At 44.9% G+C, this 19,846-nt stretch overlaps 1 protein-coding gene across 1 annotated transcript in view; it reads right to left on the bottom strand.

Annotated features, from left to right (window-relative positions):
- Nucleotides 1-713: 713 nt before the first annotated feature.
- The window catches only part of IQCA1 (IQ motif containing with AAA domain 1), a 111,359-nt gene continuing 92,226 nt past the window's right edge, over nucleotides 714-19,846 (bottom strand). Inside the window, exons 15-18 of the mRNA XM_010577995.1 lie at nucleotides 18,771-18,948; nucleotides 15,303-15,541; nucleotides 10,845-10,922; nucleotides 714-986 (exon numbers count right to left, since the gene is read on the bottom strand). Coding sequence (XP_010576297.1) covers nucleotides 714-986; nucleotides 10,845-10,922; nucleotides 15,303-15,541; nucleotides 18,771-18,948 — 768 coding nt within the window. The remainder of the gene's footprint in view (nucleotides 987-10,844; nucleotides 10,923-15,302; nucleotides 15,542-18,770; nucleotides 18,949-19,846) is intronic.

Genomic DNA, 19,846 nt, shown 5'->3' with positions numbered 1-19,846 from the left:
ATGCCACCAACCTTGGCACCAGCTCTTGGAACACAAACCCAAGAGGCATCTCTCAAGTGCTCAGAAAAAAAAATTTGTTTCTGCCATTAAAGTTTCAAAACTGCTGGGTTCAGCAGGGGATTGGGCTCTGCCAGCTGTTTAATGGCAACGGAGCATTGTTTTCGTTTTCAGTTTGCCTGGGTCTGCTGAAAAAATGAAGAGGAAAGGACACAAGTGAAATAACATTGTCCTATATAAAAGGTGGGATGGAAGGACAGAGCAAATATCTTGTTTGACTAAAGTGGCTCATAGGGCAGCACAAGGTGGCAATGGCTCTGCGCACCCCAAAAAAATGCTACTGGGGTCATGCAGGCATTTTTGTTGCTGAGCTGAGGCGGGGGAAGGTTTAGCATCTCCACAGCACGGGTTTGCTCTCAGTTTAGCCAGCACTGCAGTCGATGCTCTCCCACGGCTGCTGGAGAAGGGGGGTGCAAGATGGGTGACCCCCTCCCCACCTGCCAGGTGCCCTGTGGCCAGTGAGTCCCACCATGGCATCCCTGGGGGGGGCTGTGGTCCCAGGGAGGAGGAGTAAAGGGAGGAAAGAAGGTGGAAGAGATTAGAGGCTCCTTGTAGGGTCCGTAATGCAGGACCCCCTCCTGGGATGGGAGACACCAGGAGTGTGATGTGCCACGTGTCAACACCACTGCTCACAGGCTGACCACCTAAAAAGGGACTTATAAACGATTATAGGGTGAGGAGCCAGTGCTGGGTACCTCGGGACTCAAGCCCCAGTCCCTTTCCCCAAACTCAAAAACTGAATCAGATTCACCCCATTCCCTAGCTGGATCTCCACCAGGAGCATCGCTGCCATCCAACAGGCTTTTCTTTGCCAAAATGCTACGGGACGTGGAAACAGAGGAGCTGGACGGCACCACGAGCTTCAACAAGCCCTTCACTCGATTTCGTGCCATGCTGTTTTGCTCCTGAGAAAAATTAGCTTTTGACACCTGAAAGTGTAACGTAGTTGTGGAAAGGAGGTATTTATGGATCGGAAGATGTGTTTCCCAAGTGCACCCTAACTAGAAAGTTATGGAGATAATTGCTTGCCCTCTGGGATGCAGAAGAACAAACTCAACTATCCCTCATTGGCCATATCCATTTCTGGGGGATTGATTTATTCCTTACCAGTGGACACATCTGAACTTTGCTTGTCAGCATTAATTAGTGGGGACTCGGCCCGATTCATTACAGCTATGACCTCTCCTTGGCGCAGCTGCACTTTAACGAGAGAGCCATCTGGTTTGCCTGCTCAGCTCTGCCTTCATTCCTGCCGCCCCTTCCCATCACTTGCGGAGTACAGGCTGGAAACGCTGCCTTGGAAATTACAGGTTGCTGTTGCGGTGGGATGAGGCAGCCGGTTCTTGGGGTCCGGCCACGGCACCTGGACCATCCGTCACATCAGCAGCACCCGGCGGGGTGAGCTGTCAGCGCACTGCCCCCGCTGCCGCATCCCTGCCCTCCTCGAGCTGTGACACCGAGGAGTTTCCCTGCTGAAGGTGGAGGGTGGCTTGGGTGGGCAATGGCAGGGGGGACAGGGCTTTGGGCTGCCCCCGCCACCCCCCCACGAGAAGCTTTGTTAGCGGGCAGAGGGGGATGCGTTGCCTGCTGGCAGGGGTGACACATCATCGGTGGGTTAGGGACATCCCAGAATTGGGAGCTTTATCTTGGCGATGGAGCGGGGATGGCTTTGTAAGCCTAAAATGAAATGCTGGCTCAAGGCAGGACCCCGCTCGAGGGGCTCGTGGATGGAGGCATCTCCTGGCTGGGCTGGAGAAAATGACGCAAGGATGGGGCAGGTTTTTGGGCCATGAGGTGGCATCACGGTGTGCCCGCATGCGTGACCCCTCCAACCCACCCCGATGGGAGAGGAGGGGTTGCTCCCTGATGGGTGTTTTTAGGCTAATGTGGGGGGTAGGATGGGGGGGCCACCACGCCAGTGCAGGCTTCCATCAGGCTTTGAAATGATGCAACCGAGTCCCCAGATTTTGGGCTGGCCTGATGCATTTTCGCATTTCTCTCTACCCATCACCCACCCGAAGGGTGCTGCCTGAGAGGCTTTTCAGGAGCTGTCTGAGCAATGGCATTTGGGATGGAGCCTATCTGAGTGCACCTTTAATTAGAGCAATTATGGGTGTAACTTAGCCAAACATTGTGCTGAGTGGGGGTATTGGCTTTGCTGGCGAAAGGGCTCATTTGCATGATTTCCATCTCCTCCTGCTAATCCTCCAGTCTATTCACCCCTCCGAGGACAGGATTGCACCCAACCCTTCACCTCTCAGCAAGCTTTGACTAGGGCTTGGCCCATCACACAGTATCCAGTCTTAATGGCTGATGCCTAGATTTTCCCTTGCTTTTCAAACAGTCTTTCTTGGTGTTTCTGCTCTTGTTTCAGCCCATTCTCTTTCCTCTCCATCTTTTTTTTTCTTCCTGGAGTTTGATACTGAGTTATTTTTACTTAGGAAGCAAAAGTCCCACTCCACTGTGACAGCCTGATGTGGATGCTGGGACCTCACCCTGGACACCTGCTAGAGAAAATGGTGGAGGAGAACCAGCTGAGGTCCTCAGGCTTCATGACCTGCTTGCCCTGTTGGCTTTGCTAACTGGCCCGTTGCAGCAGCTGAGGAGTTTCTCCTGCTGTGAGGGCAGCAGGTGGTCTGGGTTTCCCATTTGCAGGTGATCCACCGAGCCAGAGAAAAGCCTCAGCCCCTGAGCTCCTTGGGATTTACTGGTTGGCTGTGGGCTTTGGGTGGTTTCTTGGGCAAAGCATTGCTTACAATCATTTTCCTTTCTTGTGGTCCACACACCAAGTACATCTGTGCAGAAGCTGTAGATGCTGCAAGGGAGAGCAGGTGAGTTCCTTGTGTTGGTTGTTTTTTTTTTTTTTTTTTTTTTTTTTTTTTATGATGATAGTATTTGGTTGTCCTCTGCAGGTCCTCCTTGTTCCAGTTCCTTGCTCTCTGCTGCTTATTTTGGGCTTTGGTGCTACTGTTGCCTGTGCTGTGAGCTGTCCTTCACCCTTTCCCAGTGTTTGCATTAATCCTTGCCTTGCGTTGCTGCTGGTTGCCTTTTCTCTGATGGGGAAACTGAGTAGAAGACTAAAGCAAGGGAGCCAGAAGAGGATGCTAGGAAATGGCCTTTACCTTGCTGCTGGCTTGCAGCTGCCCTCCTGAGAAGCAAACAAACAGCCTTATTTCATGTTTCTCTTCCCCTTTGCTTCTGGGTGCACTTTGTTGTCTTACTAATGATGACTTTCTTGCTAGTTTGAGCAACTTAAAGCATGAATACTTTTAAGGAGAGGGGCATCCCACCTATGGGAAACTGCACAGCATTGGTATTGTTGGAAATTGTGCAGAGGAGATTAGGGATGTGACTAGCCTTTTTTTGGAGGACTGAGAAAATGGGAAAGGGTGTGGAGTTTGCATTTCCCACCCTTTGGCCTTAAGGCTGCTGGGTAGGTGGGAGCAGAGCCTGGCAGTGCCCTGCCCTGGGACGGCACCTGGTTTCGGGGCATCCAGGAGCGGGGTGCAAGCCATGCTGGCACAACCCCTATTATTTTCCCCCCCCCCCCTGCCAAGAAAGGGTACTCTAGCTGAGGGCTGTAATGCCAAAGGCCAACCAAGGCTGTGTTTGGTGCTTTTGCAAGAGGCAACGGCACGCAAAAATAGGATGGTGCTTGTTTGCTCTGCAAAAGAAACGGCCCTTCTTTTGCAGCATCCTCCCAGGGTAGCGGCATTTCAGCCTGGAGCTCGGGAATTTGCCGGAACCGTGTAGGCACTGTGCCATTGATTGCACCGTGGTGGCCTCTGAAAAGCATCGTTGGCTGGGGGCATCCCAGGGCAGTGAGCCAGGGGTCCGGCTGGAGAAACCCCTTCTCCTTTGAAGAGGACAGCCTCACAGAAGCTGTGCAAAGCTGAACAAGAGCCCTAAATGATTTGGGGATTTTATGCAGCTTGTTATCTTAGGTGTAGGGTTTTCTTGAAATCCCAGCAAGAAATAATCCTCTTTTTCTGGCTGGAATAGAAATGGCTTGATGCCATGAGGCAAAAAAATAAAAGGAAGATCTACCCGGTGCTGTGATGATTTGCAAGGCTAGTGAGAGACTACATAAGGCGTTTTCAAATAGACTCCAATATTTTCAGTGCTTAAAGAGGGCCCGACTACATGATACCTTTTTTGAAGCCCTGATTTACAATGGACCCAGGCTGAGTGCATTATAATTTGCTGCACGAAGTGCCAAAGTCGCAGTACTTTCAATAATGAGGAGAGAAACCCTAATATGATGAGACTTTTTTTGGGTATTGTGTTTAATGAAAAGCTGAAAATGTGCTAATTTGTAAGTCCTGTTGTGGTAGTGGCATTGGAGGCTTTTGAAATGCATTACTGACTTAGGAAGTATTAAGAAAAAATGACATTTTGCTACTAGCAGAAAAGTCAATTATAATGTTTCTACACTTTAGAAAATTGCTGATGCAGGATGGGAGTTAATAGAACAGTCAGCTTCACTTTGTATTACCACATTTGGGGGGTTTTGCTGAGAAATGTCGGCTTGTTTTTTAATTCTGATGGCAACTTAAACAATAAGCTACAACAGGTGCCCTGTGGTTGGGACTTGTCTCTGGGGTGTGCTGGAAGGAGATGTATTCCTGTGGGCTGTTCCCACCTGGAGTTGGACTGTTTGCCAGCCTGGCATGATGCAGACTGCCCAGGACTGGGGTGAATTATCATAAATAAAGATTTAGCAGCATTTTGCAGTTGGGCTGATCTCTCCCTGATGGTGGAGGAGCAAGTGCCAAAGTGCTGAGGCCGGTGCAATCTGTTCCCAGTGCTTTGCAAAAGAGCCCTGTAAATTTGTTAAAAAACGTTTAAACCAAGAAACTGGAGAAAACAGCTGTCCTTACCCACTGTGCTTTGGAAGGAGCTTTTTTCCATCTCCTGGAGAACAAAACAGCAGTAAACTTTTCCTAAGCTCCTGGGGAACGGAGAGGCGGGAGCTCTGGGAGACTTGCTGCGGTTGCCAGAGAGCTTCAGTGCTGGTTGTAAAATCCCAGTGCTAGAGGAGTCTGCTTTCAGGAAGGCAGCGGTTGCTCCCAATAACCCTATCTCTAAATCGGTACAGGCTAGCAAGGCAAAATAGCTCATGCAAAATTGGCAGGGATCAGAGACAAGGGCTGGCACTGCTTTTAACAGGAGTTACAGTGTCTGATTAAAGGGCTTTGGCCACAGCGGCATAACCTGAGCTCTTGACATAAGCCAGGGACCTAATAATACTCAAGGCACATCGTGAAAGCATGACTTCATGGCGGCGGCGGCTGCCTTTTACCCAGCGAGGGCCATTTTCCCTCCCTCCTCGCTGCGAGGATGCAGCCCTCCTGCCTGGCTGCTCGGGACTGGGGCTGCCTTTGGCCGGCTGTGTCCCCAGGAGGTAGAGGCATCTCCTGCACGGATGCCAACAGGGATGGAGACTGGAATCTGCAAAGAGACAGGGGTGGCGGGAGCTCTGTCCTGGGCACTTGGTGGGTGCTGTAGAGCAGTGTGGAGGTGATGCCTCAGGACTTAAGGCTCCACTTGGTTTTGGTTTCTTATTCATCCTATTCCAAGCACTATGGTAAACTGCTTGTTTCTCAGGCTTATTGATAGGGTTTAAATCAATTGGCAGACATCTTATCCGAGGCAGGGTATCCCCTACACACCTGAAATTCTAATTATGGCACTTTTTTTGCCTTGGGGCAAATTGGTAGCAACTTATTTCCAGCTGTAGCAGGCCTGTCAGCCGCAGCCTGAGTCTCTGCTCTGGCTGGTTTGGCTGATGCCCAGGTGATGGGGATTGGGGTTTATTGGCATTTTGGGGAGGCAAAGGTGATGAGGGGAATTTGTACAACAGGGGAGGTGCGTAAGAATGGCTCCCAGGTGCTTGGATGGAGGCAGGGTGCTGGGGCTGTTCTCCTTGCCCACCACCAAGGACCCTGCAAAGCTGGAACTGAAACCTGGGCTCCTGCTCCAAGCATGGCCTCAGGGGCTATATTTAAAGCACATTAAAATCCACAGGAGGGGTTATGCCAAGACTTTATTGCCTCTGGGAGAGTGAAGTCACACTTTGTTCCCTCTTTCTCGGCTGTTCCTCCCCAAGTGTTTCAAAGGGGGGGTTCCCACTTGGTGTGGTTAAAGCAGAAAGATGGGGAGTGAGAATGAACACTTTTAGAAAGTCACGTCATATGTAGTTCTCCTGGGTTTGGAGGAAGCAATTAAGCCAATTAATTTATTGGTAAATTATCTTATGATGAAGTACAAAATAACTGCAATGAAACGCTGACATTCACATTAATACCAAATTAGTTACTGTATTATGACTGTTCTTACAATGAATGCCCAGTAATTTAATAGTAATGGGACATTTAAATAATTTAGCCGATAATTCTCTAGATCACTTGCATATATAAATGAGTGTGACAGCTTCTTTCCTCAACTTTGCTGGTGCTTCTGGATTACCTCCTACCACCACACCAGGAGGCAAAGCAGCCTGGCACTCTGCCATCTCCCAAAACTCATCTCTTGCTGGAAACTAAGTAGGGGACAGGGTGTAGCAAGAGGGATTTTCCTCCCTGGTCAGATTTTGGGATTGCTGTGGGTGGAAAGCAGAGCACAATTGCCTTGCAGCTGGGCTTAGCAAAGCCACAATCTTTTTTTTTTTTTTTTTTCTGTGGTGAAAGATCTCTGGGTAGAGATGCCCTACTCAGGCCTGGTAGAGCATCTCTAGCAGTGTTGTTTGTGAGAGCACTGTTAGCTTCACAGCAGGACAGGCATTGGAGGTCCAGCTGGGGCTGCTTAATTGAATAGTTCAGCTATTGATACCGAAATTACTGTGTGTTGGCTCTGCTCGATGCAACAACTTCAAGTAACTGCACTTTCTGTAATAATAATTATAAATAGCATTAAAATTGCTCCTCATCCTTCCTTCCCCACCTCCCACTGAGAGGGCTCTAAAGGAGAGCAAGGGCTTGGCAGCTACACAGGGCACAGTTTGTCTGCTTTATTGCATCTTTGTCACCCCCCTGCACCTATGGAGCTGTTTGTAGGTACACCAGCTGTGGCTTCCAGATCTCCATGGCTGGGGGGGTGGGGAAGAAATGCAGTTTACGCTGAAAGCAGCCACTGTTGCAAGCTACACCTAAAGGCTAAATTGCCCCAGTGTTTTTTTTCCCCCATAAACTGGTGAATACTGGAGAAAAACTGCAGGCTTCTGCCCTGCCAAGCACACCTGGGATGGTTAGAGGTTCATTCATCCTTTCTGCATGGGGTCGGAGTCATGCCCTGGAGATGGATGTTGCCAGTCAGCGTGTTACTTTGCTATTGAGATTGCACTGAACCTGCTGAAATATTAGTTAATGGGCTTGCTTACGTCCAACCTAAATGCGGTCTTTTCATCACATCACATTCTGCTGTCAAACCTGTTGTGGAGAGGAGTATTCCACTGTCGGCAAGATTGAGGACGGAATTATCCAAATTAGTTTTCTTGCAGATGAGAGCAGAGATGAGGTTTTTAACACAAACCCTGCCACATCTTTGGAGAGTCTGGCTCCCCTCACCGAGGGTGAAGTTGAAGAGTACCTTTTAATTTGGATGTGCTGCCAAATTTGGGAAGCCAGCAGCCTGCCACAAGCAAGTGTCTGCAAAGAAAGAATAAAGAAAGGAAAGCCAAAGTTTGTAGCTGCTCTGCTGCAAGTGATTAAATCCAGGGGCTGGCAGCTCATACTCATGGAGTCCCTTGTGTGGGTCATGACAAGACTCCAGCAGCTGGATTACTGCTGGGATGGCTGGGGGAAGGACTTGTGTACACCAGAAATATCCTGAGGTATAGCACACAGGAGATCCAGTAAGCATCTCTTTTCCTGTTGTTTGGATCCCCTTGGCAGGGCTGGAGATGCAGCCTCAAGGTTGAAAGGCTGAAATCCAGGGGAGCCCTGTACTGGACAGCAAAATGTAGCCAAAGAGGACCACAAAAAGCCCCAGTTGGGGTGGCTCTATCCTATGTGCTGTGATAGCATGGCAGCCTATTCTTCCCCTAGGGAGAAAATTCACTTTATTAACAAGAGCCATCCAGTTCCCTCTGCTGCGCTCAATGAGATGATTGTTTGAATCGTTTTCTGTGCCATTAGTTGCCTGTAGGAATCTTTCTGGGCTTTTGTTCAGACTTTGCTGTTTCCAGGAGCATCTTTTCCCATTGGATTTCTTCTTAGGAGCAGGAGAGGCTCAATACGATCCCCTTTGAGCAAGCTTTGTTAGAGTAGGTTTTTGGGTGGTCTTTCATCTTTCTGCAGGGTTTCTGTCCTAAAACATGTTGTGTACTGACACTCTGGGTAAGAGCATGTTTTCTACAAGTGTCGTGGTTTAACCCCAGCCAGCAACTAAGCACCATGCAGCCACTCACTCACTCCCCCCCCATCCAGTGGGATGGGGGAGAAAATCAGGAAAAGAAGTAAAACTCCTGGGTTGAGATAAGAACGGTTTAATAGAACAGAAAAGAAGAGACTAATAATGATAATGATAACACTAATAAAATGACAACAGTAGTAATAAAAGGATTGGAATGTACAAATGATGCGCAGGGCACCTGCCCCCCCCCCGCCGCCCGCCCCCCAGCCAGTCCCCGAGCGGCGAATCCCTGGCCCCCACTTCCCACCCAGTTCCTAAACTAGAGGGGACGTCCCATGGTATGGAATACACTGTTGGCCAGTTTGGGTCAGGTGCCCTGGCTGGGCATGAGAAGCTGAAAAATCCTTGACTGTAGTCTAAACACTACTGAGCAACAACTGAAAACATCAGTGTTATCAACATTCTTCTCATACTGAACTCAAAACATAGCACTGTACCAGCTACTAGGAAGACAGCTAACTACATCCCAGCTGAAACCAGGACAAGTCACTTGCCATCATATTTTTGATGAAATAACTGTTCTAGTAGGGGAAGCCAGGGGAGTAAGGGGTTGGGATAGTACTAAGATGCAGAAATTTTTGAAATGTGATCATTACCTTTTATGTAGAAGACCTGTCAGTAAGATCTTAATAAGCAGTGAGCAGTGCTATACTCAGAGTGAATTGTAACTGGCAGAGTATGTGTGATGTGCTGTCGTCAGCCTGCCCTCCTCTAAAGGCAGGTTGGCCTGGTCTGGTCTGGAGGAAACCTGAGCAGCTTCCTACAGCAATGCAGCCCTCCTCTACTTCACAGTCTGTCTATAGAGAAGGTACAGAGAGGTCCTTTGACTCCCTGGGGATGATGTGCCTTGTGTTTCCAGTTAAAATAGGTATTGTGAGTTACCTATTGTCAAGTCAACATAGGTAGGCTGCAGTTAGAGGTGAAAACAGGTATTTGTGGCTTTTATCTGTAGAAGACTCTAGCGAATGAGATCCTGCACTTGACATAAAGGTGGTGCTGGCTCCATCAGTGTCATGTAAGATGTTCCAAAGCTTTAGGGTGTTCTAACCACTGTTTAGAAATACCTTGTCCCCAAAATTGCTGATTTGTGCACAAACAAGATTGCCTATCAACTGAAACACTATCAAATCCTATCATGGACCACTTGGTGCATTGGCATTGTGTTTCCGAGACGGTTTAGTTCCCTGCACTTGCTATTTGTGATATTTTGATATTAGGCCTAATGCACCCTGTTGAGTAGGAGACACTACATCAAAGCCTAAGACCAGGAAATCTCTGCCTCCAAGTGTCTTAGGTCCTTCTGTGCAGAAGACATGCCTGCCACAGAGCTTCAGGTTTTCCTGCTCAAGCACACAGAAAGAGCTGCTGTGGTCCCACAAGCTGCATCTGCGCATGGCTTCATGCGTGGGGTCTGAATGTGGTGGGGCAGACTTTCACCAGTGGGCTACTTAAACAGAGCTTGCAGGACTGGATTTAGAAGAAGCTGAAGCAGGTCTCCGGATTGGGTTTAACACAGCATGAAACAGCCTTTTAGAAAGCTCAACAGGCCTATTCCAGATTGCCATTACAGCTGCTGCTTTGCTACACACGGGGTTTGTTTTAAGCAACAGATACATTGCTATTTGTGCAAACAAAGCAATTGGGCACTGCTTTCTATTGCAAAACAGACTTTCAGGACATCCACCAAAATGAACACCACCTGACTGCTTTGCTTTTGTGCTGCTTATTAATGTTTTCTGCTAAGATCCACATGTATGAATTTGTCCATGAAAAGGCATCAAAAGGTGAAACAGTGCTGGTCCTCATGTGACTATGTAAATATTCAGCTTGTGGTAGATTGCATTAAGTGTCTTATAATCCATCGCAATTAAAAAGCAGTCTTTATAGCTGTAATAGTTTTATTGAGAACTGTAACACATTAGACCTACAGATATATAAAGCAGTTAGTTTTATAAAGCATATAGGATATTAAAGTAATGAAAGACATTAATGTGACATCAATTTTTAAGGAGAGTTACTTGCTGAAATAAATGAGTATAGCCTAAAAGTTGATAGCATGTTACAGTCCTGAGTAATGAACCCTTCTGTCCCCTAAAATCTCTTAGAATAAATAATGCTTGAGCAAGTTAGTGGTCATTAACTCTTTATCCTCTGAGAGCTACTTGTCACATTGATGTCTTACCCGATTTTTTTAACTTTTAAAAATTCATTCAGAAAGGAGTTGTGTTTCCTGGAATACCTATAACTTGGGGTGTACTATTCTGACATGTCTGTTTTCCTAATGTCTTCCTCTTTCCCATGAAGTAGAGCTGTGGCTGGTATTGCCAGATGCAAAATTCTTGAGGAAGTTAGTTTTTCCCTTTTCCTTTTTTTGTTTTTCCTTTTTCTGCTTTCTCACTGTCTGCCAGCGCTTTGATGCGTGCTTTACCCAGTGGTGTCTTGGCATACCAAGCCTGGAGAATCAAAAAGCATGTGTATGTTTTTATTAAAACTTTAAAAAAAAAAAAAAAAAGAACATTTAAACTTTTTACTAGTACAATCGAGCATTCCTTAAAAAAACCCCACCTCTTAAAATCCTGGCTGGCTTGTGGAGAAGCAGAAATGAAATCCTCCCATCTCTTGAGAACATTATTATAACAAGAAGTATAGCAATTGCTTGCTTGAATTGTGTCTCATTAACAGGAATACTTAGCTGGGCCATTTGTGTTGCTATAGTTATGGAAATGTTAGAACTTCTATGATCAACCCTATTTCTGAGGCATATAGCTCTTGTCAAAACTCCCTCTGGTCTGAAACTTGGCAATAGACAAAGCATATACTTCTCATGGCTCTGCAAATCAATCCAGACAGTTTTTATTTCAATGAGAGAGCTTAAGAAGCAAAACAAACCCCGAACATTAAAAACCTGTTTATTGCTTTCAGATGCCTGTTCACAGTCCTGTGACTTGTAAATGATTTTGGTATAGTCGCTCTGCAAACTTGCCAAGCTCCTGGACTGCAATGTCAACAAGGCAGTTCTAGGCCATGTGAAAATAATGTAAAGTGAAGGAGAAGGCAATGCTTTAAAGTTAGTAGTTTGTAGGAATTAGTCTTTCCCCATATGTACGTACAGGAACCTTTATCAACAAAGGCCTGCCTACACCAGAGATTAAAATGCCACTAGGTGTTGACATGATTGATAAAATACCTTCCATCTTGACTGTATTCATCCATGTGCTGCCCCAGGAATGAATGTCTTTCTGCTGACCACAGACCACTATTTAATGCCAGAACTGTGACTCCTCTGCCCTTCGATTGGGCCCCTGTCATCTTCACCCTTCTTACCAATGCGGCATTCTGTGAAATCTGCCTTTTCCATATGATCCATCCAAAATGCTGCCTCCAACTTGAGCCTGGTAAGGCTACCCCTAGGAATTTGCCTTGTCCAGTTTCCCAGTATGTGTTACAGACAGGCAGTAGCAAGAGAAGTAATTGGGAGAAGAGGTATTGGAAGCGTATAGGGAAGAAAACCCCTTGATGTTCCTTTCCTGGCCTCAGACGGTCCTTCTTGGTGTCATGCTTCTTAAAGGCTTCCTCTGGGTCCCAGAAAGGGGCTGATGACAGGCACCCTATTTGGTTCTCTTGTCTGGCAGATTAAATACTGTCAGCAGGTAAATGAAGTCTGAGAGCTGTCCAATGTCCAGCTGGCTGCTGGGCAGCCCTAACCCTGATCTCTGCTCTAATTGCCTGAACTAGCTGAGCAGCCCTCCTCCTAGAAGCCTGACTCCACAGATTAAAACATCGTGCAACCTCTCATGCATCCACTTCTAGATGGAGGTGGGAATCCCTGAGCCTTTAATGCAGTGGCCTGGGCAATTAAATTTTGCTGTCCTAAAGATGGTTTTGGGCCAAGCTATTTCTGTGTCGGGGGAACGGATGCAGGATGGGGTAGGGAGAGGTCTGGACATGGTTGTTTCTGGTCCTTCACATGAGTGGGGTAAGAAAGACAAGGTGGTGGTTGTGACTGTTGGCTCAGGGAGGAGTTGACGTCCCCAAGAGTAGCTAGCAATCAAGCAATGACTCTGGCCTTCCGTGCATGATAGGCCATGAGGCCACAGAAATCCTATTTCCCCCCAGGTTTGTTGTCTTGGGTATAATGCTCTCCAGACTTTAAGTGCGAGATGGAAAGAACAACAAAACCCTGCCAACAGCTTGCTGGGACCTTGGTAGGGTGGAAAGCGCTGTTTGGTGGGTGCGGACTGGGGAGATCATCTCGCTGCCCACTCTGGGTTGCTGATAAAGGGCTCTGCACGTGGCATGAGGAGCTGAGTGACTCGTGATGGCTTCTCTTGTTCTCTTCCCAGTTCTTTGTGCATATATTTCAATGCACAAAATTAATCTGCCTGTTAGCGTGCCCTAACGGCTGCTTTTCACTCTTTAGCTAGTGGAACTGCTATGTGGGATTAATGAAGTCAGCTCCCCAGATATAGTTAAAATAAAAGTAGATTTATCACTAATGCACTAGCATATGAACTGGAGACATAAGTTACTGACAGTAAGTGACTGATCAGAGTAAAATGTTTGATTATTGGAGGAATGATGTCCACAGTCTTTGGTATGGGTTTTCTTACATATTATACATATTTTGTACCAGTCACTGCCAGGCAGAGCTACTGTGCTAGTGGACTGCCCCTTGCTCCTCTTCTAGGACTACTGTTATTTTTGTGTAAGGATTTGTATCAATCACTGGTGCAATAATTTATAATTTAAAAAATGTCCATGTATAATTGGGGCAGAAATTTGAGTAAATTGAATGAAGAAATCGCATTATCACAAATTTTGCATTATTTATATTCATTTTGGATCACTGGCAGAATATAAATGTCAAACAGGGAGATTCATGTTTCCAGTGAATGGAAATCAAAGATTCATCACAGTGCTAATCTTCACTTTGAACACCACGGTTTAGCCGCCCCACTTCAAAAAGGACAAAGCAAAGCAACAGAAAAGGTCCAGTGATGGGAACTATCAGAGGCACAGGAACAGGGGCTTCTGTGCAAGAAGAGATGAAGATACTGGAGTTAATTAATGCACGAGGCCATTTTGACAATCCTCTTCCCCTGTGCCATATTACAGGTGCTGGGGCAAGATTCCATGACATTTAAGGGAAACAAATTTAAAATAGATAAAAGGAAATACTTTCTTAAGGGCTGTAATTAATGCAAGGAAATGATTGTCATGGGACGCTGAGGATGGTATCATTTTAGCCGTGTTCAAAATGAAGTGCTGCCTGCATACTTTATGCTGTACAAAACAGGCACATTTATAGTAAGTGGAATAGTATTGTCAAGTTAAACTCACACTAAATACTAGCTCTCATGTTTCAGGGTAAAAATGGATTACTACTTGGAGCTGGGAATGATAGGGTTTTTTCTTCTTTGCTGCAATACTGAACCATTAGCCTTTCCCTGAGGAAAGATACTGGTTTAGATAGGAAGCATGAGGAAAAAAACGAGTAATTTGCCAAATATCACAAATGCTGCCTATGTTGAGTGAGCCAAATGGCTCTAAATGGAAATTGGAAAGTATTCAACAGAGCTGGGAGAAATATGCGCTATCATCAGGTTAGCAGTGGAAGAAGACTTGGACAAAGTTGTGAGAAACCACATCCTGTTTATTGTGTGAGGTGCTGTGGGGATTCAAAAGCAGGGGGGATTTAAAGAGCAAAATGAAAAGGAAACCTTTCAGCCAGGAGAACTGGATGGTTTATAAGCAGGTCTGGGTAGGAGATGAGGGGGTATGGGACTGAGAAAACTCTTTTGTGGTCTCTTGGTACACAGCAGGGTTTTCCTGTTTGGTGGCCAAGGCTTTTACTAGAGTTTAGTAGGCTTGAAATGCCTTAGTCAAGTGTTGTACCATTTTTTCTGGGGTGTCAGTGCTGCTAAACTGTAGTGTTGCACTCAGCTAGTTCAAGTCCAGTTCAGCTGTCCCTAAGCTACACCGAAGTCACTACAGTAAATAAATGGTAGACCTGTACTTAAGTCCAATTAAACTGTTCCTATCAACAGGAAAACCAAATGCAATACAGTGGAAGCAGAATTAACCACCACATAAAGATAATCCTTGTCTAGGGAAAGAAAGAGTAATTATTACTGAGCTACATGTGGAAAAAAGTAGTTGTTTGCAGGGTAATCCATGTATATTTGAGGTACATGTAATGCACCTCAAATGCACTAGGTTTTGCCTTCAGGATTTTATAGCCCTGAGGGTGGGAAGAGGGATGGAGTTTGAAGCAGAAACTATTTTTTTTTAACCCTGAAATGAAAACTCTTATAAGACAATTCTTGTTTGAAATAATTTAAAATAAGGGCTTAAAACTTGATCCTTTTGTGGAACACCCTGCAGACCCTGCATGTCCAGGGTTTTTTGCCTTCTCAAGATAACACAGCCAGGCTTGCTGAACATGTCAGCTCTGAAAGAAAAAGGACCAATGCGTTGTACTAATGGCACCTGCATAACTGATCCATGCCTGTGAAGGTTGCTCTGTTCAACATGAGCTGGGTGCGGGCAGTAGGTTCAGCAAAGCAGTACGCCAGGCGTGTTGCCCATGCAGAGTTGCTGCCTGTAATAATGACTGTTTGCCTGGCATATCCAGCTACCCAGTGGCCTGGGCTGCCAAACATCCCAAAATGGGGGAGATGGGTGTTTGGTGCCGTCGAGCCATACATCATCATTCAAACAGTGATGTGCCAACCCATCAGCAGAATTAGCAGGTCTCCAGAGCAAATGTGCCTGGACAAGGACATGGCAGGGGACGATGAAAGACAGCCAGTTAACATAGCTCTTAATGTCACCTTAAATGTTTCCTCCTCCTCTTTGTACACTGGGTCCTGTCTGGCCAGAGAAGTCATGAATTCGGCAGTCCTCAGTGGCTTCCTGGTCATCTGTAGGAGGCGTAGCTCGCTCAGGACAGCCTGCACCGCCTGGATGATGTGTCCTTGGGTGAAACCATCGGACACCTTTGCTAGGCAGCTTATGTTCAGCAAGTTGGTGATTGCTCCACCGTTCTGCAGGATGATGTGTTTCCATAACACTGTTCATCAGGACCCAGAAAAAGAGAGAATGCCGAAGACATGCATTAAGGAAAACAGGAGAAATATTTTTGCATTTTGAAGTTGAAGCAGGAAAATAAGGGGTATCAGCCAGGAAAGCCAAGACTCAAATCTTCCTTGTTTGCTGTTTCTTTTGTCTGTAGATTTGCAGTATAGCATCTGTTCTTAAACCATTAGTGATCATTTGTTGGCTACCAGTCAGTACTTTTCAGAAAGTCGTTAAGGGCACATAAAGTGAGGTGGATATGTGTGTAGAAATGGAAAGAACTACTTAAATATGCCTGTGTGTATACACAGAAAAAGAACCTGTCCAGAATGTTCCCATTTGGGTGTGTAGAGTTAAGTAGCTATATTAACAGCCTGTTGTTACTTCCACGACCCTGACTTCTGGTGAACTGAGGGCTGCTATGGGGACTCAATGTCTGGTTTGGAAGCCAAAGAAGCTAAAGGCTTCCAGCTATGCAGGCACATCTTGCGAAGGCCAGGTGTAAATTTCTGTGATTGGCATTTTGCTTGTTATTTAAATGGTGAACCTGTTTTTATCTTCTAGCTGTGAACCTCTGTGACATGAAGGTTTTCTTAATGTTTGTGAAGTGCCTGAGATTTTGCCTCCCAAAATAAATTAATAGGAGTAACAACACTTCTTGTTTTATCCTATGTAAAGTAATGGTCTGTCTCAGAGAAACTTAGTAAAACTTGCATGCCATCTCACTATGCTTTCCTTTGAAGCCTTATATGAAAACATGAGGAAAAAATAATTAGTATTATGCATAGAGATTAAAAACGTTCTTGAATGAAACAATTTGTGATTTGAGTATCGTGCATTTGAACACTCATATTATGAAAATGTTGGGAGGAAAGTTAATGGTAATGGATGTTGCAGCACTCATGTAACGGAGAAAACCTGCCTTATTCTTCCTTCGACTGCGATGTCGATACTATGGACTTGTGCCCATAACTATTGACAACTTTGTAGTACATTTTCCACTCAGGCAAATTGTGATCTTCCACTTGAATTACATCTATGCTCAATAATTATTGGCTGAATCACTAATTCATAAAAGAGGAATTGATGCGCACAACAGTGAGCGCTACTTCTGTGCAGCCATATATTGTGTGCCGCAGGCTGCAGGTAGGATCATGCGTAATAGGAGGTACTAACTTGCTGGGTGATTAATAGCAAGAAACCAGTACAGGATCGTGAATCTTCCACTTTAACGATTTCCATTGTATGTTTACTGTTTCCATCGTGCGTAGATTGGAATATTCTGGTTTGTAACAAAAGGGAGGGTTGTAGCAGACAGGTTGCTGTGCACTGTGGCTATTAATGTTTGTTACATCGTGGGTTTTCTGTCAAAACAAGTTTCTTTAGTTCTCAAATTGGGTGTTGGCACTGAAAATTGTCAAGAATGGGAGGTGAGTGCTCTGTACTGTAAAGATCATATTTCCATTGAACTCCAGGGAAGGTTGGAGCTAAAGAGCAAGCCAGGCACTTTCTTAAATGGGACAATGTTGAAGAAGTAAAGCTACAAGTTTAATCTGCTTTAAAATGTCAAGAGTTAACTTCTTGGGGCATTCTTAAGTTTGCAGCTGAAATCCCTTTAGCTGGCCCCATTTTTTTTTTTTTTTTTTTACTCCAAATGAGTGGTGAGAATCCCAGAATGTGACAGTTCAATCCCCAGAAGCGAACACAGCTAAATTCAGCTGCTATCACCTCTGTTCTCTAGGTCTTATTCATGTCCCTTATCTGTTAGCAATTTATCAGAGCTGTAACATAACATGAAACACATGTTAGCTTGCTTAGAGACCATTTCCCATCCACACTATGAAAATTATTGAACGTGGGAGAGATTTACAATGTGCTAGGCAGTCAAAACCTGTCTTGAGCTTGCCCAAACATGCATCTTCTCAGTACCTTGGCTGCCTCCATGAAAGGCAGTATGAAACTGGACTTCACAATACAGTTGCATGATTTTTGTAATAAGGTGACTATGCAGAGCAATATTGTAGTCAAGGTACAATTGTGTAGCAAGGTCCCTGAACTGAATGTGGTTTCCTTTACTACCGTGTTCTTCTGGGACATGATCTACTGGATCAGTGGCATGAAGGGAGCCTGTTTTCCTTGATGTGGTGATCAATAGAGATATTCATGCTAGGAGCTGCTGGTAGGAGAAGCGCACCATTGAGAGTCCTAACTTGAAGTGTTTGGTGCCATTCTGAATAGCCACAAACCTTTTTTCCATATTATCTTTAGACTGAATCTAAACAGCCCTTCTGTTCATGAGTTACCCCATCCAGACTCCTTAGTACCCTGGAAAGTGTATTAAACCACATGATACCTGTGATTAAACCACAGGAAAAAAAAAATTTATATTTCTGGGAACAAAAGCCCCTCTACCAGCCACTTCTGAAGGATGTGGACAAACAACCATTTTTCTTGTAGTAACTGATGCACATTATTAAGCTTAATTGGGAGCATTTCTTCTCAGTCAATGGTGAGCTATTGCAGGCTTCCAAGGTGATTCAAATCTGAAAACAAACCTGCATTCCTGGAAGTTTGTCTCTTTCTAGCCATGTAAATTGGTCTAATAAAAGACACTGTTTTCCTTACAAGCTTTGAGTCTCAGCCTATGGGGTATTCAATGAATTTGTCAGACTTTGGGAGGGCCTGTCTATCACTGTAAACATTTGATAGACTAGACATGCAAAATCTTGGATGCCTCTACAATTTCTCTCATGATCTGTAAGTACAAAAATGGAATCTGATAGCAACAAAACTCAGTCCTCCAGACATGGCTCTGTTTATGGAGAGGTCCCGAAGTATATTGTTTAGAGTATGGGAACTACATAGGAGTAACAGAAATTCAGAATCCCTGTGTAAAAAAATAAAAGCTTAAAATAGAAAATGGGCACTGAAATAGGATCTTATCCTTCATACAGGGGAAAAACCAGCTTGGGCTGAACTTACTGCACACTAAACTCATGAAAAAATGTTAATCACTGCTGAGCAGTATTTTAAACTCTTCTCCCAACTTGCACTTCTATTATTTGATCTTTGGGGGTAGCCTGTATCAATATTACCTAAATTTTCAGGAATTGAGATGTACCTGGGGTGTGAATTGAGTTTAAAGTCAGTTCTGAGGATAACCAGACAAAATAAGCATGGATTTTTAAACAGTAGTAATCATGAGGATGACTTGAAATACTTGCCAAATCTTGAAGCGTAGTCGGGCCTAGGAATCAGAATGATTTTTTGATAAACTTTGCAGAAGGATTTAACATTAGCATCGAAGGGACGGTTGGTGGTTCCCACTAGCAGCACTCTGTCCTGTGCTTTCAAAGCCTTAAGGAATTTGGGGAGGATCTTTTCCAGTCGTTTTGGGTTCGTCTTCAGCATGTACATGTAAATACAAGGAGGAAAGAGTTGTTACTAATGCTGACAGTTGAGTTAACGAGGTGTAGTTGTAGACATGCTACATGCAACAGGATTTTGTGCTTTTAGTAGTCTAGTTGCATTTAGTATAAGCAGACTAGATGCTGAACCTGAGTAGAAAGCCTCTGTCTTCTGAAAGTCAGGTAAGCACTTGGTTTCTGCTTAGGTATTTGTGGGTTTGTGCTAGTGCCTTTCACTATTGAATTTGCTGGTCCTGTTACTGAAAAGCAGGAAGGAAACAACTCATTTAAAAGAAGGAAATACTGATTTCCAGTGCAAGGAGAAATATTGCTTGGACCTGTGCACCTGATGAACCTTAACAGATAGAAAAATTGCCAGGGTATGTAACCTGTTCTGGAATCCTCACAGCTCTTGGAGGTAAACCAACTCCTGCCCATGGTTTAAATGTGAAAAATACAGTCCCTAATTTTCACTGTGATTTTTAGCTTGCTGAGGCTCTAACCTGAGGACACAAGCTCTTTGAATTCAGGATTCATTTCTTTGCAATAATTTACTATTGGACTTTATAACAAATATTTAACTACTATTTACAGAACAGATGAGTATCGAGCAAAACCTGTTATTGGATAGTTATGTTTGATAATGTTCAAGTGACTATTGGTTGGAGAAGCTTAATCAAATTGCTGTGGTGTCACTCTACTGTTAATAAAGCTGTAAGTGAGTAACTGTGTTAGGATAGTGCATCAGAGAAGTGTAATGACTTGGGCCTCTTCAGAAATGACTGAGACTTAACATCCAAGTCACCAACACTCACTTGAAAACTTTATTCTTTAGATCACCTTGTGGTTTTTTTTTGTGGTTTTTTTTTTGTTGTTTTTACTATATAGTAGGC

The sequence above is a fragment of the Haliaeetus leucocephalus genome, unplaced genomic scaffold (assembly GCF_000737465.1).
Source record: "Haliaeetus leucocephalus isolate CR32 unplaced genomic scaffold, Haliaeetus_leucocephalus-4.0 Scaffold587, whole genome shotgun sequence".
NCBI classification, from domain to species: Eukaryota; Metazoa; Chordata; class Aves; order Accipitriformes; family Accipitridae; genus Haliaeetus; species Haliaeetus leucocephalus.
Note: the sequence above shows the minus strand (reverse complement) of the source record. Positions and strands in the feature narration are given on the sequence as shown.